Raw genomic sequence first — 17,978 nt, forward strand, 5'->3', positions numbered from 1 at the left:
CACGGAGATTTAACTTAGAATCTTTTAAGCTGATCGAAATGGAAACTGCTTCAAAAAAGTATTTAAACGTGACTATTCCCAACACGGCCATTTGGCCGAATAGGAAGTTTAGCAGGAAAGGACATTTGGCGGAATAGTACATTTGGCCGAATAGGGCATTGGGCCGAATAGGACATTTGGCCGGACAGGAAATTTGGCCGAATAAATCATTGGGCCAAATAGGTCATTTGAAAAGGGAGAAATGAGGTGCAAAAAGTGAGACATCACACTTCTCACTATGAAAAGTAAGTAGTTCGTCTCAATACTCACTTTTCACGTCTCACTACTAACTTCGCACAACTCACTGCTCACAGTGAGAAATGAGAAGTGGGTAGTTAGACGTCTCACTTCTCACTTCGTATCACTCAATTTTTACACTGATAAGTAAGAAGTAAAGAGTACGAAGTGAGATGTCTCCTCTCCAGAGGAGATATATCAGATTCCACACTGATATTCTTCCCTCCCCCTTCATACGGGAGCTTGGCAGAAGGAAGGTCGTGCGATATGTGCCATCACAAATATTGCCCTCCGCTCGCTTTCAAATCGACTTCTATAAAAACATTCTTCATGCCTGCCGTATCCTAACGGAACTATCAATTCTATACTTTCGCCTCTAATGCTATCATGAACATGTACGTCCAAGTTTGGAAGATGATATTAGCATTTCCATATCATTGTAAATCGTTTAACTTCACGTAGAAGTAACACACACGAAATCATTAATTTAGTAGAATTTATCGTTAAAAAATTTCTGTACAAGGATTCCACATAAGCTTTGAAAAGGATTTGGGTAATAACTGTGATGCTGGTGTAAATAAGACAAATAAGACAAAAAAGACAAATGAGACAAATAAGACAGATAAGACAAATAAGACAAACAAGACAAATAAGACAAACAAGACAAATAAGACAAATAAGACTAATAAGACAAATCAGACAAATAAGACAAATAAGACAAATAAGACAAATAAGACAAATAAGACAAATAAGACAAATAAGACAAATAAGACAAATAAGACAAATAAGACAAATAAGACAAATAAGACAAATAAGACAAATAAGACAAATAAGACAAATAAGACAAATAAGACAAATAAAGACAAATAAGACAAATAAGACAAATAAGACAAATAAGACAAATAAAGACAAATAAGACAAATAAGACAAATAAGACAAATAAGACAAATAAGACAAATAAGACAAATAAGACAAATAAGACAAATAAGACAAATAAGACAAATAAGACAAATAAGACAAATAAGGCAAATAAGAAGACAAATAAGACAAATAAGACAAATAAGACAAATAAGACAAATAAGACAAATAAGACAAATAAGACAAATAAGACAAATAAGACAAATAAGACAAATAAGACAAATAAGACAAATAAGACAAATAAGACTAACAAGACAAATAAGACAAATAATACAAATAAGACAAATAAGACAAATAAGACAAATGAGACAAATAAGACAAATAAGACAAATAAGACAAATAAGACAAATAAGACAAATAAGACAAATAAGACAAATAGGACAGATAAGACAAATAAAGACAAAATAAGACAAATAAGACAAATAAGACAAATAAGACACATGAGACAAATAAGACAAACAAGTCAAATAAGACAAATAAGACACATAAGACACATAAGACACATAAGACAAATAAGACAAATAAGACAAATAAGACAAATAAGACAAATAAGTCAAATAAAGACAAATAAGACAAATAAGACAAATAAGACAAATAAGACAAATAAGACAAATAAGACAACAAGACAAATAAGACAAATAAGACAAATAAGACAAATAAGACAAATAAGACAAATAAGACAACAAGACAAATAAGACAAATAAGACAAATAAGACAAATAAGACAAATAAGACAAATAAGACAAATAAGACAAATAAGACAAATAAGACAAATAAGACAAATAAGACAAATAAGACAAATAAGACAAATAATAAGACAAATAAGACAAATAAGACAAATAAGACAAATAAGACAAATAAGACAAATAAGACAGAACAAATAAGACAAATAAGACAAATAAGACAAATAAAGACAAATAAGACAAATAAGACAAATAAGACAACAAGACAAATAAGACAAATAAGACAAATAAGACAAATAAGACAAATAAGACAAATAAAGACAAATAAGACAAATAAGACAAATAAGACAAATAAGACAAATAAGACAAATAAGACAAATAAGACAAATAAGACAAATAAGACAAATAAGACAATAAGACAAATAAGACAAATAAGACAAATAAGACAAATAAGACAAATAAGACAAATAAGACAAATAAGACAAATAAGACAAATAAGACAAATAAGACAAATAAGACAAATAAGACAAATAAGACAAATAAGACAAATAAGACAAATAAGACAAATAAGACAAACAAGGCAAACAAGACAAATTAGACTAATAAGTCAAATTAGACAAATTGGACAAAAAAAGGGAAATAAGACAAATAAGACAAATAAGACAAATAAGACAAATAAGACAAATAAGACAAATAAGACAAGCAAAACAAATGAGACAAATAAGACAAATAAGACAAATAAGACAAATAAGACAAATAAGACAGATAAGTCAAATAAGATAAGTTCCTCCAGAAATTTCTCCGGAAGTTTCTCTAGGAATTCCTCTGGAAGTTCCTCCAGAAATTCCTCGGGAAGTTCCTCCAGGAAACCACCATCATTTTTCATAAATTTGCAAAATACCTGATTTTTTCATACATTTTATCGATTTCCAACTACCATTCTTCCATGAGCTCATGGTGAAAATTGTGAAAATTTCGAAACATAGAGTAGCAGGTTTGACAACACATATAGAAATGCCGGTATCGCCAATCTGTGACGAGTACCGTAAATATGGTGCACGGAAGATTGTTGTCTACACTTTTTACGGCTGCTGCACACTGGAAGTAAATTTCATCGAAGTAAACAGTCTCTCCACAGACAAACAGACATAACACATTGAACATTTACTCATCAAATTAATCGTCGTTCGAACACTATCGACATCTGTTGATTTCGATTAGTTGGGCAAATCACGAACCAGATGGCGGTAGTGAGCAAACGTCAAACTCGAGCAAAACCGATGCGCGCGCCACGAGTGACCGATTGGCCAACTAATGATTATTTGAATTGACTAGTAAATCAGGAAACGATGGAAATTTAACGAGTGTTATGTCTGTTTGTCTGTGGTCTCTCATTGCACAACATGTGAAAGATTTAGCTCGAAAAATGTATTTGAGGGTAACCCCTTCCTTCGGTGGGATTTGATCCCATGAAACCAGTACGCTAGACGGGTGCTTACTCTTCTAAGCTACGAAGGACCTCTGTCGTCCTTCGCAGCTTAGAAGGCTACCGATGAGATCAAATTTCCAACACGAGGCATATAGCTGAACTCTCACAATCGATTTTTTACCAACTCTTTCATACGCATTGTTTTTGTGCAATGCAACCCGAGTAGGATGAGTATTCAGTTATGTAGTTTAGTTAGTTGGGAAAGCACCTGTCTAGTAGCTTCGTGGGATTAAACCCCACCGAAGGAAGTGGTTACCTTCCAATACATTTTTCGAGCTAAATCTTTCGTAGGTCGGCGTGAACTGATTTCAAACGTCGGGAGGTTGATCAAGAATTTCTTCTGGACATTCCCCCAGTAATTCTTTCGGATGTTCCTTCAGGCATTCTTCCGGTAGTTCATTCAGGAGTTCTCTGGAACTTCCTCGGGAAGTTTCTCCAGCAAGTCCTGCAGAAAGTCTTCCAGGAATTCCTTCGAAAAGTCCTCCAAGAATTCCTTCGTAAGTTGCTCCATGAATTCTTCCGGAAGTTACTCCAGAAATTCCTCCGGAAATTCCTTTAGAAATTACTTCGGATGTTCGTTCCTCCAGGAATTTTTTTCGGAAGTTCCTTCAGGAATTCCTCCTGAAACTAAACCAGGAACTAGTTGGTAAGCCTCTCTAGTAATTCCTATAAAAGCTCCATACAAATTTGTCCAAGAATTCCTAAGAAAGTTTCTTCAAGAATTTCTTCGGAAGTTTATCGAGGAATTCCTCCAAAAATTCTCCAAAAATTCATCTTAAGTTCCTCCAGGAACTCCTCCGGAAGTTCCTCCAGGAGATCCTCCGGAAGGTCCTCCAGGAATTCCTCCGGACGGGCTTCCAGCAATTCCTCCGGAAATTCCTCTAGGAATTCGTCCGGAAGTTCCTTCAGTAATTCCTCCGGAAACTCCACCAGGAATTAGTTGTTAAGCTTCTCCAGGAATTCCTATAAAAGTTTCATACAAATTCCTCCAGGAATTCGCTAGACAGTTTCTTCAAGAACGTCTTCGGAAGCTTCTCGAAGAATTACACCGGAAGGTCCTCCTGGTATTACAAGTATAGTAAGAACTAGAGTACAATGTGGAAGATCTTACTCCGTAACATACCAAGTTTTGTTAATCGACAATAACCAGCCCAGGGGCTTAAAATCTCGTTAATAAAGACATATTGTATCAAGCTCAAACATCAGTAGAAACGTAGAATGTAAACGGCAGAAAGGTTTGTTGAGAGTCCTGGACCATCATCACCATCAGGAACATAGAACTTTTCAGTATGGAAAAACAACTCACTTCTGGGGGATCAATCACCTTACCACGAATTTAAAAACTGATCCGGATCACACTTGACTAATAACAAATCAAAAATCCGTCACCATTGATTTCGTTTTCCATATTCAAAGCTAAAAATCCCATAATGAATATTCCATTAGAAAAGAAATTTAGTGAGGATAATTTTACACCTTTTGACCGATTTTTTCGCTGCAACCAGTCGGAAGCTTCTTCTAACTTCTTCTTATTGACATTACATTCCTCACTGGGACATTGTCGTCTCGCTGCTTAGTATTCATTTAGCACTTCCACAGTTATTAACTGCGGATTTCTAAGCCAAGTCACCATTTTTGCATTCGTATATCATAACGAACATATCTGTTGAAGGAATTAAGAAAATCAATCTTGCTGTTCTCGAGCTATGCGGATCCGAACACAGTCCATTTCATTTTTATATATACAAATTAGAAGCAAAATTACAATTTTTGGTGCCGATATAAACCGCACGACCTTTCTTCTACCAAGCTCCTCTTCTATATAAAATGTTTCATGCAAGCCGCATTCTAATCTGTACTTTCACCTCTAATTCTATCATGAACATTCACGTCTAAGTTTGGAAGATGATATTGGCTTTTCCATATCATTGAAAAATAGATTCATAGTCATTTGATTTTTTCAATTTTTGCTTACCGATTTTGTAAGGCGTCACATTGTTCTCTGATACAACAACTACAATTTATAGATTCGTCGGTTTCAAAATTGGTCTACGTGGACAGATTTAGATGGTGGAAAAATCGGGAGGATTTTTTGGGTCGTTTCCCACGTAGCGTTTTTCAACGCCATGTGCATCAAAGCGGCGACGCTGCGTTACCGCTTTTATCTGATACACCTAACGCCACGTGCACGCAATGTTGAAAAACGCTATGTGGGTCTCAAGATTTAATAGGGCTCCTAAACTGGAATACTATATGACGTATTAGTCAAGTTATGGTTGCAACCATCAAAATAGCTATCATTGTGCTAATGGGGCCAAAAATAGTACAGAATAATCAAACTTCCTTGTTATTCTAAGCGAACCGAAGTATAACAAATTGCAGCACATTTCGCTAATCAAGTACGTGTCATGCAAATGAATTGTACATTTATTTTCTCCACTGAAACTTTTTCTCTGCTTGGCAATCTGCTAGAGAGCTGCTGCATATTCGCAAGCAGCGCGTCTAACCAAGACGGCACTCGCTTCAACTGATGGTTTGAAAATTAACATTTTAATTAACACTCTATTCTTCTCGCAGGAGCCACGTGCAGCTGAACAACTAAGGACGTGAGGTTTTATCAAGTTCGGTAACAGGGAGGATATAATGCAGCTTTTAGCTGAGAAACGCTGGACATGATGCACCAAACTCATATTATGTAGTGATTAAACAAAAATATTGAGAATCTAACGATGATTCTTTTTTTATTAAAAATAAATTATTTTCATTAGAATTAATATATTTTGATTCATCATCTTTGTTTTCTTAAAACCTACTAAAACCATAATCCGCCATGAAATATTCAGGAATCATTAGAAAACAGAAAACAAAATAATATTAAAGTGGTTCAACTCCTAATCCGATAGTCATCTTTTCAAACATCAGAGGAATCTCGGTAAATATTTTGGGACATTCTTCCCTACAAAATTGCCGTTGTATTGTACCCAGTGCATAGAACTTCGACAACAACGAACGATTGGAGATGTCAGACGGTGCTGTGGCTTACTTACACTCGTTAGCTGTTTTCGGAGCGTGGCGATGACGCCCGGGGCATGTGGTTCGGAAGTTTACGGAATTAGATATCACGTAGCTACATTGGAAAAGTTTTTCGCAACAAGATGGAAAAGTTTCAGGAGGGAGCAAGTTTCTGATGATTCCCGGCATCGATGCTCGGAGATTACAGTTTAAAGTGCTTTGCATTCATGAGTTTCGATTTGCTTACGGTCACGCAAGTTCCCCGAACGGTTTTGCGAATGAAAAATAAACCAAAGCTGTCTTCCTAAATACCAAAGCGTGGATCCACTGCGAAGCAATTTATCTTCCGTTGATCCCATGGCTCCAAATTGGAAATTGTTGCTGGCGAATGGGAAAAACATGGCTCGCTTGGACGAGGGAAATCTTCGTTTCTTTTCCCTTGGAGGGTTTCAACTCTCCCTCGGGGCTCAATTAAGCTTTATAGTTTAGTCCGCAACATCATTGTTGCATTCCTTCGCTTCGGTCTGCGTTGCTGGACTGCTAGCAATTAGGAGCAGTATTTCAAACGAAAAGATTTGTTGGGGCATATGTCCACATCGTTATATTGTCATATAAAATTAATTAATAATAAACTCAGCACCTTAATAAACACGATTTTATTTATTGCTGGATAAATTCTACTTTTCGTTGCACACTTTTTTAAGCTTGCACAATTTGTATTAATTTGTTACGCGATATTTTAATGGAATTTAATTTTAATTTGATAGATATCCGATAAAAGGCGTTTACACCATCCTGACACCGAACTGATTAATTCGGAGAAGAATAATATTTGTTCTTCGGAACGCACAATACTTGAAGCAGATTTTCTTTCGCCCACCGGTGACGGAATATCTGAATCAGCCAGACGGCTATGAACAAAAGACATAACCTCAATCTCCGTTGGATTGCAATTTGTTTCAATTCTGTTTTCCGTTTCTTCTCTTTTTTCCCCCATTGCAGCGGCCCTGCCCGAAGTGATACAACGGAACTGTCGCAACTGTTCGCCGCAGCAGGCCCAGAACGCCCAGAAGCTTACCAACTTCCTGCAGACGCGCTACCCGGAAGTGTGGGCCATGTTGATACGTAAATACGGTGCCGTCTAAAAGTGGCGAAGGGAAATCGAAAGCTTGGCGCAAGCCGAAAACGTAACTTTCAGCAGAATCATCGCAGCATCAGCGTCAACCGTAGCAGAGATACACAGCCAGCCGTGCGATCCTTGCTAGACACAAAGTTTAGATTGGATTTTTATTGGGATGCAAAGGGGTTAGATTTGTTTCCTGGGCGGATTCAAAGTTTGATTACAGGACGGTTTGTTGGTTTTCCGGTGCGAAAGTGTAGAGGATGGGGAGGATCATTTTGTGCAGCGACATTTTATTAAAGTATGTAGGATTGAAAATGGAAGACATTAATTGTGATACGTACCATCATATTCCCAAAGAAATACAAACTAGACAAAGTTAAGAGGCATGACATGATTTCACATTTCACGAATAATCCATATCATGATAAGTTAATCTTATTTGTGCCATTGCATATCTAATTTAAAATCAATGAAATCAAAAATATCATACATTAGATTTAAAACCAGAGAAATCTGATTCACAATTGTTAGGCTATTGAAGTATTTATTACAGAATAGTAATGTATGTGGATTTGTAAACTTTTAGTGTAAAGAAGTGCAAATGAAAGTTTTGCTGCAAGGTGGAGAACGAAATACAATAAAATTGGTACAGTGCGAAAAAGGTAGGTTTTGTTGTTGGAAAGAAAAAAGCCTTCAAATAAGGTAGAAAAGGGCACGATAGGGCACCTGAACTGAATTCTCTACATTCAATACCAAATCGCATTATTTATTTCTATTGAATTTCCATACGGCATTGAATAGCTCCATGAAACAACATTATACCAGCGTTATTCCATATGAAGTAACCGAGAAAAAATGCAAATGTGCAACTGATTTTCTTAGAATTGAATGAAATTATACACCAAAATCCAAAATTTCGTAGTGATTGGACCTCCCCACGATGGGTTAGGGACAAAAGGTCGAAAGACAAAAGGTTGAAAGGACAAAAGGTCGAAAGACAACAAGTCGAAAGACAAAATGTCGGAGGGACAAATGGTCGAAAGGACAAAACGTCGAATGGGACAAAAGGTCGAAAGGACAAAACGTCTAACGTGACGAAAGGTCGAAACGGACAGAATGCCGAACGGGACAAAAGGTCGAAAGAAACTAAAGATCAATAAGATCAAAAGGTCGAAATGGACAAGGAACTGAAACGGAGAGAGTCAATCTAGCACCAGAGTTGTCCTACACAGTTAGCAAAAACTCTGATCTTTTATTTTTCACAATTTTTAACAAAGTACGGAGTACACTCTTTTGACAGATTGAAGCGACATTCAGAAAACCTAGAATGAATTTCATTTAATTTAATGCATGTTTTACCCAATGAAACCGTCATTTTCCAGGATGCTTTCAAGTAATGGCTGCGCAAGTATGAGATGAGATTAGATTAGAAAAATGCATGTTTTACCCAATGAGTATATTTACCAACATGTTCTTTAGCCATTTTTACATAAGGAACGCTTAAAACCCTGAGGGATTCACCCAACCGGCGATTGTTAGATTTTCTAACAATTCTGTATAAGAATCTAACAAAACATGTATAAAAACTGGGCATATACGAAATTATTAGATTTTTATTCAAAAAATGTAAGAAAAGCTTGCAACATTGTTAGATTCTTATACAATATTTGTATAAGAATCTAGCAATTTCGCATATGCCCAATTCTTATACAGGTTTTGGTAGATTATTATGCATAATTGTTGGAAAATATAACAACCGCCGGTTGGGTGTATGTTCCGAACATGAGATACAGGATTTTAAAAATGAAAAGTCATTTTTTCACTGTGAACATTGAAGGTTTTTACTAATTTCCGAACATACACATATACGCATTGACACAAACATAAATACACAGCTCGATTGATTGCTTCCCCACTTTTCGCATCGCGTTTAAAATTTATATGGAAATAAACATAACTTTTTTTTTTGCGTTTTTGCTCCTAGCGGCTTTATTTTATCGTTAATTCAATCATCTGACTCAATACGTTAGCATATAGTTTGAAAGATGCCGAATGAGTTTGCTGAATAATAAGCATTGCTGGAAATATTACAACGCTTCGATAATTGATTGTTGAAATCATACGCAAGAAACCGATGTTTCTGCCAGCACTATCTGGCGACCTGTGGTTGTTAGACGGCAAAACCATTTCTCTGTCCGGAATTTTCCTTTAAAAATTAATCCGAACATCTACAAACTGTTTCTCAGCCCTAAAAGATTAAAAGTTTTGAAATAATACTCAGTTGAATTATTGCTACACGTAGTTTGGCAGTGGCAGTAGTAAGAATAAACAAGTTTGGTCGTTGTTCCAGTAAGGCTCCTTCTTCTGCAAAGTTTTTTGGCATCCTAGGGTCAACCTTTAATACAATATGTCACATGGTTTACGAAAATCCGAATTCTTTAGGAGTAAAAAATGCAAAAAAATATAGCGAATGTTTATTGGCCGTTAAATAGCAAATATTATCCATTATTATTATTATCTTTATTTGCGAGGCTTTCAGTCCTAGGCTGGCTCACCTCGGTAAATAAATATTATTCCTTTATTTTCCAAATACAGAAAATAAAATCATTATCTAGAAGAAAACCATTTTTATGATGTAGGTTTTTGGTCTACTATTTTAATATTTTGATAATAACACACACAGTGGACAATTTTCAATTGCTTGGTGAGTGCGAGAGATCTCATCGCTATCGTCAAATCACATTTGCGTGCTGTGAAGTGTGGGTTTGATTTCCGTGGTATGTATTAAAATAAAAAACATTTCGTGAATAATTCTCTTCTGGTCGACTAATATTGACATTATCATGAAGGTCTTCTTCTGCCTTTTGTATAACTTCAACATTTGATTAAAAACTGCATCCAACGTTTTTCGTAATTTTCAACCCTCTTACTTCCCACCTGTCACAAATAGTCACAAAACACTAATTCTCTCCTTCTGTAGGTACAAATATTATTTACATAATGATTTGCATTTTTCATACATTATTTTTCCATAATAACATAGTGTAAGTCTACTTTCCTATGAGCTAATTTATTTTTCCCGTACACTAAGTGTACCGAAAGGCTATATGTAGGCTACAAAAACAAACTTTTTATACAAAGCCCGGAGACCCATAGTATACCGATAGACTCAGATCGACAAATTGAGGTGATGTCTGTGTGTGTATGTGTATGTATGTGTATGGAGGCCGTCCAGAAACCACGTGGTCATATATGGGGAGGGGGGTTTGGAAAATGACCACGATAAGCCACATGGGGAGGGGGTGTTGCTCTCGAACCACGTGGTTTTTTTAACACGAAAAACTTTTGGTGAATAACAAAAGCGGTGAAAAACCGATTTCTTCACCTCCGCTTAGTGCTTAAGCTGATTATAGAAAGAAGCCCCTGGTGAATATCAAATTCACCACACGTTTATCTACATACATTTCCAAAACCCCAAATCTGGCGTAATAGTTTTCGTACAGTGCCGAAACTCAAATTATGATTGTTCAGCATAACTAAGAAAACGATCTACCATTATTTCAGCCCCATACGCGTTATGGTTCTTTCATCTCGTGCTCTTGAAAACAATATTAGAAAAGCACGTGGTTTACAAAATGACCGATTTCTGGCTTCATTCTATAATCACCTTAAACCCGGTTTAAACGTATGGGCAAACACCGCTTAAAAGTAAAGCGGAGGTGAAGAAATCGATCATTAATCAATAAACGCAAAGCGCATCTTAGGGCCGATGCCCACGTAGCGTCTTTTCAACTCAGCGTTGAAAAGACGTAGGTTTAAGGCAGGCATTTTCGTCTTATCGTCATAGTCTCAAATATCAATCAAATAGAAGCTTTTTTGCCAAATTCATCCGTACCCAATCGTAAGCTTAGGCGAAACTATACCAGAGTAGTGGAGCTCTAGCAAAATGACGTTGCTTTCATTAATTTTAGCTCCTATGACGATGGACGGAAATACCTGCCGTGTCCCTAGGTGTGCATCGAGAAAAACCGGTAACGCAGCATCAGTCGTAACGCCGATGCATATCTGCGTTATTTTACCATCTAAGCCTTAGATCCTTTTTTCCATAAAAAATTAACGAAAAACCAGGTTGCGATTCAGTCTCAATTCCCACTAAAAAAAATTGGAAACGAAAAATGAAAAAACATTTAAAAAAAATTCTGCGGCGGATGGTTTTTGGTATCACGCCGCCGATACTTTTGCATCAGCGTACGCAGCTACAATTTTGAAAAATGTTCATGTTTTTACAATAATTCAAGAAAAAAACTTTCAAAAGAATTTCTTGTGGATAATCAGGAAAAATCCAGTAAAAAATTTCATGTAAAAACTTTGACATTACTTCATACAATCCTGATAAAATTCTGACATTCAGAATGATTTTTGAACAATTCTCTCTGAAAAATTTTGCTTGGAAATTTTGCTACAAATTGTTAATGAAAAAAAACAAAACATCTCCAGTGTAAATTCCGAAAAATTTTCCCTAAAGCTCGGAAAAAAATCCATGTGTATTCTGTCTGAAAATTCAAAACAGTCCCGTGGGGAAGACATATAATTTTCTTCAGAAATTTTTTTTTCATATTTTCATATTTTTTTACATTCTAATGAATTTCTTCAACAAGTGCTTTCGAATCTTCACCAGAAATTCTTATTCATTTCCAAAAGAAATTTTTCAAACATTTTAAGGAGTACACTTCGACATGTTCAGTCTCAAGTTAGCCTTGCAAGCAAAGGCGTAGGATTGCCCATCTGGAGATGGCGAGTTCGATTCTCGTTCCTGTCTAGGATGTTTTCGGGTGGGAAACATTCTCGACACCCTAGGTATAGTGTATCCATCGTACTTGCTACACAAGATATATAATCGTGCAATGGCTGGCATATAAAAGCTTTCAATTTATAACTGAGGAAATGCTAATAGAATATACTAAGTTGAAAAGCAGACCAACTTCCAGTTGGAATATGGAGCCATAGAAGAAGAAGAAGACTTTTAAATTTTTCAAGAAAAAATCTTCTGAATTTCCGAAAGATATTAACCAGCCAATGCAACATGAAACACTTTTTCCGTTGATTTTTTGTTTTTGGATTTTTTCAAATTTGGAATTTTGAAATAAAAATTTTTTGGAATACTTTTTTACGCTCTTTGTGAATTCTACATTTTTTTTTTAAATTTTCCAAGTATTTTTTTTTCATTCGAGGCATTATTTAGAATTTCTACGGAAGAGTGTATGGATTATCTTCAAAAAATCTTTGGATTTTCAAAGTATAAATCTTTAGAATTCTCAAGGTTAATGTTTTTAAATTTGCACCATAAATTCTTCCAAAATTTCATTGGGAATTCAATCATCGTCGGGAAGTCATTTTGATTTCTTTGTAGGTTCAGCTAAACATTGCTTTAAATTTTTACCATGCAAAGATACATAGGAAATGATTTAGAAATTTTAAGGAATTTTTACAACAGAAAATCTTTAAAATTTTTATTTAATTTTTAAGGAATTCCTACTGGAAATGCTTTAAAAGTACAACCTTTACAAGTACTACAAACGTACGATTTTTTCGTTATTTCCACTTGTAAAAACGTCGGAATTTCCTCGGGAAATTCATTATTGGTGTTTCAGATGAACTTTTTTCGATTTTCTACAGGAAAATCTTAGGAATTTCCATCGGAAATATTTTGGCATATTCCTAATAATTTCTTTTGCAAATTAAAAAAACTGCTGAAAATGTCTAAGAATTTCTTTTGAAAACAAAAAAAAATTCTATTGGAAATTTAGAAGAATTTTCTTTGAAGATTCATTAAAGTTGCCCAGGATTTTGAAGAAAATCTTTAGAGATTCTGTAAAAAGTAAGCTGGATTTTTTTCTAATTTTTATTGGAAATTCTTCGAATTTGATGTTTATTAGAATTTTCATCGTAAATATGCATTTCAAATTCTTCTACGGATTCTTATAGTTCTTCAAAATTTCTACCGAACGTTTTCAGAACACTTCCACAGAATTTCGGAAAAAATGTCGTTGAAATTCTAAAGATTTTTCCGTGGAGACTCCGAAGAATTTCTTATCAATATTTCGAAGGGTTTCCCTTGCAACTCCAGAATATTCTTGATAATTAAGAAGATCTTGGAATTTAAAATTAATCCAAACAATAAATATAGGCAATAATTTAGGCTTAAGAAGCCTAGTTTTTATGATATTGAATAATTAGGATAATCGATCGCAAAATTGATAATGCACCTATATGTTCTAAATGCACAAAATCTACAAAATCAAAATCTAGTAGTGCGTATGAAAAAGGTTATGACATAGAGAAGCTTGCATTTAAAAAATCAACATGAAATTCTAAATAAAATGCTTTTAAATTCATAAAAGGGTCTTAGAACTAAGGAGATTCCTGGGATATGAAAAAAAGCGGCAGTGTTCCAGAAAAAAAAACCTCCAATTCCTAAAACAATCTAGGTTAAAAAATTGTGTTATAATTGTGTTATAATAACGATAATTTTATACATTGAATTCCAAAACAAATCTCAACCCTTTCAGGACGGAAAGGTTATATATGCCCGGCGTTTTAGATTGTCTATAAAATCACAAAAGACAGCTAGGTCACCATTTTCTTAAGTAAAATTGTTCATCAAGATATTGGCTTAACAGAAAAAATATGGGAGCTAAAATTTGACTGTCCCTGAAAACTCAGATATCCGAAACCTTGGGAAGATTTCGATTCTAAGAGCATACAAATGAAGTTGAAATGTTTGAATCATTCTGAACACTCAGATAAGATGGGTCATCCTGAACGTTAAGCCAGTGATTAATATTCAGGAATACGAGATGCTCAAAGTACAAAGTACCAAAATGCTCTCAAGTTCAGCCCACGATACTGGTAGATATTTTGCAATGTCCTCATCATCGGTATATACCCAATCCGATGAAATAATCATATGATCCTAATTTCCATTAACATGAGATCCAAGAGACAAGGTACCCAAAATTATCTTGAGTCAACATCAAGTTGCAAACATTACGACTTCCAGGACGTTTTGTATAACCTAAAAGGTCTGTAGTAGCTTGTATAAATAATAATTGCAGTTATATCAACCCAATGAACCTACTGCGATATTATATCATACATCATTCATAAGTTGGTTAGTTGTATAAATCATGTAAATGTAATGTAATACATTCATTCCTCTATGAGTCGCTTATAAAAGGACCATTGACTGAAGCATATTCGAGATGTGGAATAGAAGTTCCTTGGAAAATTATTCGAAAGAACCATCTGAGTGATCGAGAAAATATTTTTAGTAAATTTTTAAAAATTTTGTAATTATTTATTTCTAATATTGATTTATTTATGGAATGTTTGTATTTTTTCCGTGGAAAATTTTGATTTCTTTATGAAAAATTCTTTTTTTATATTTGCAATTTTTGGTTTTAAAAGTGTTAATTTATTTTTGTTTTGTGGATAATTCTTAATTGTTTATAGAAATTTTGCATTATTTGTAGAAAATTAGATATTTTTTATTGCTCATACCATAATTTCTTTATTGGAAATTTCCTAATCGCTTTGGAAATTTTTAAAAAAATTTCAGGCTGCATTTTTACTTCAGTCGATATCGTATCTTAGAACATCGACTCATGGAAGGTCTGTTGTAGCTTGTGAAAGTAATAAATGAAATCGCATCGGCTCAATAGACCTGCTTGGATGCTTAGCGATACACGGATACATCAAAATTTTTGAATTCATGAAAATTTATAATTTCCATGCTGGGTTTAGCTTGATTTTGAATCAGTTGAAATTGTCCATCTTCAAAATTGATCGGATTAACCATATGTTTTAGTTACATAAGGTTTTTTTTTTAATTTTTGTACTTGAAAAAAACCACGTGGTCATAGGGGGGGGGTCTGCCAAATGACCACGATAAGCCACATGGGGGGAGGGGGGTTGAAAATCTTCAAAAATATGACCACGTGGTTTCTGGATGGTCCCACGTATGTGTGTGCAAAAAGCCTCAATAACTTTTCAGGGACTTGTCCTTAACTGATTTGTTCGCAACATGTTGCATTTACAGGACATTCTGTCCTATTGTTTCCTATTTAAATTTGACTGGTTTGGACTATGGGTTATGGTCAAAAGTTATGGTCAAAATACTATTATACTACTATACTACGAGAAAGGCACCATTACCGCTAGGTAAATTAATCAGGATTTATAAATAATCATATCGTTCCTTCTGTCGTTATTACCTCTCGTGTGTATTTCTTTTGTTCAGTTCAATCAAAGTTAATTGCCTATTTCCGGAGATTAAACCCCCACCACCGTTAATTTACAATGTTATGAAAACTCATATGTGAATATGTACGCTACAGTACGCTAGACTGGTGCTTTAACCAACTAAGCTACGAAGTACCTCCTTCGCAACTTAGCGGCTACTGAACGAGCTCGAGATTCCCAAATTGGACGCATAGCCAAATGTCATTCGTTCGAATGCTGTTGAGCTGAAAGTTATCTAGCCCTTGTTTTTGCCCTGGTCATTTAACTAAAAATGTAAAAGACGCGTTTTTTCATGTCAGATGATTTTTAACTGATTTTTTTTTTTTAAACGGAATTTTCCATTGCAAATTATCATAATTTACATTAAAACTATATAATTATATAGAAAATATCCATCAGGGCACCCGATTGAAGCGATTTGGATAGGAAGAGTGGAATTGCCAACTTCCTATTGTTAACATATCTACATATTGTTCTATCCATCCCGTGGATTCGCATAAGTGGCTCTGCTTATGGAACCACCCCACCCATTTTTGGGCCTACATACAGGAGTTTGATGAAATACATATAATAGTATAATCATGATCAAATCGTTTTTCAGATATGGCCAGTGCTATCGGCAGGTGCCTTTGCTACAATAGATGGTAGTAACATCATCATCATCATGGTCATTTGGCTAAAAATGCAGTTTGGCCTGAATGCTCATTTGGCCGAAAATGTCGTTTGGTAGAAATGGTCTATTGATAGGAAGAGTCATTTGGCCCGAAAATGTCGGATAATCGCCTTTTCCGACAAATTGACCAGTTCAACCGAACGACACTTTCAGCCGATTGTCTATTTCGCACAAATGACCCTTTCTGCCAAACAACCATTTCGGCCAAACGGCATTCTCGGCCAAATGAGATATTCAGCCAACTGACTTCTTCAGCCGAAGGGTTCGCCCGAACGAAAGAAGTGCAAGATAGGACGTGCTCGTATTAAGATGCAAAATAATCGCGAGATCCGGGTTCGTGCATTGTGTGGTCGGTGAGTAAATATATTAGTGAAAGATTGGACGCGTTCGTTACAATTTGCATATGAGATGGACGTGGCCAGGAGTAGTAATCCGCATGTTTTTTTAAATTTTTTATCCTAGATTGAAATCACCCAATTTGAATCTATTCACACAGTGATCCAAGAAGGACGAGGCTTGGTGGTCCCTTTGTGGACCCGGGAGGACGACGTAAACAAAAATGGTGAAAAGATCTTCATAATTCAGGGCTGCTTATTCTTCGGGTTACACGGCGTGTTCAGTTGAACAATATTATCACAAAAAAATGAGCATGGCTAAAAACTACGTGAAAATATAGCTTCTTATCTTTCATTTCCTGGGTATTTAAAAAAATCCTTTCCAAATGGAACCTGCATTCTAATCTAATACCAGCTGCCAGTCAGGGGCCGTCCAGAAACCACGTGGTCATATAGGGGGAGGGGAGTTTGGAAAATGACCACGATAAGCCACATGGGGGAGGGGGTGTTGCTCTCGAACCACGTGGTTTTTTTTTAAAACGAATTTTTTGGTAAATAACAATAGCGGTGTAAAAATACAAATCATCAAAATTTAATGATTTAATCATTAAACGCAAAGCGCATCTTAGGCCGATGCCCACGTAGCGTCTTTTTCAACTCAGTGTTAAAAAGAATTTAGCATTAAGCATCGAGAAAACCCGGTAACGCAGCGTCGGTCGCAACGCCGATGCATATCTGAGTTATTTGGCCAACTTAGCTTTAGATCCTTTTTCCATAAAAAAAATAAACGAAAAAGCAGGTTGCGTTTCAGTCTCAATTTTCACCAAAAAATTGGGAAAGAAAATGAAAAATATTTTTTAAATTCCGCCGCAGATGGTTTTGGCATCACGCCGCCGACACTTTTGCATCATCGAACTACAGCTACAAACTGTTCATGTTTTACAATAATTGAAGAAAATCTTCAAAAGAATGTCTTGTGGATATTCAGGAAAAATCCAGTAAAAAATTTCCTGTAAAAACTTTGACCTTACTTCATACAATCCTGATAAAGTGCTAGCATTCAGAATGTTTTTGAACAATTCTCTGGAAAATTTTGCTTGTAAATTGGTCATTTGGTCATGAAAAAAAAACAAAATATCGCCAGTGTAAATGCCGAAAAAAATTCTATG

At 35.3% G+C, this 17,978-nt stretch overlaps 1 protein-coding gene across 1 annotated transcript in view; it reads left to right on the top strand.

Annotated features, from left to right (window-relative positions):
• LOC134217739 (putative odorant-binding protein A10) overlaps window positions 1-8,161 on the top strand; it is a 120,402-nt gene extending 112,241 nt beyond the window's left edge. The window contains exon 2 of the mRNA XM_062696551.1: window positions 7,380-8,161. Within this exon, the coding sequence (XP_062552535.1) occupies window positions 7,380-7,522 (143 nt within the window). The 3' untranslated portion in view covers window positions 7,523-8,161. The remainder of the gene's footprint in view (window positions 1-7,379) is intronic.
• The last annotated feature ends 9,817 nt before the right edge of the window (window positions 8,162-17,978 follow it).

Source organism: Armigeres subalbatus, chromosome 2 (assembly GCF_024139115.2).
Source record: "Armigeres subalbatus isolate Guangzhou_Male chromosome 2, GZ_Asu_2, whole genome shotgun sequence".
Lineage (NCBI taxonomy): Eukaryota > Metazoa > Arthropoda > Insecta > Diptera > Culicidae > Armigeres > Armigeres subalbatus.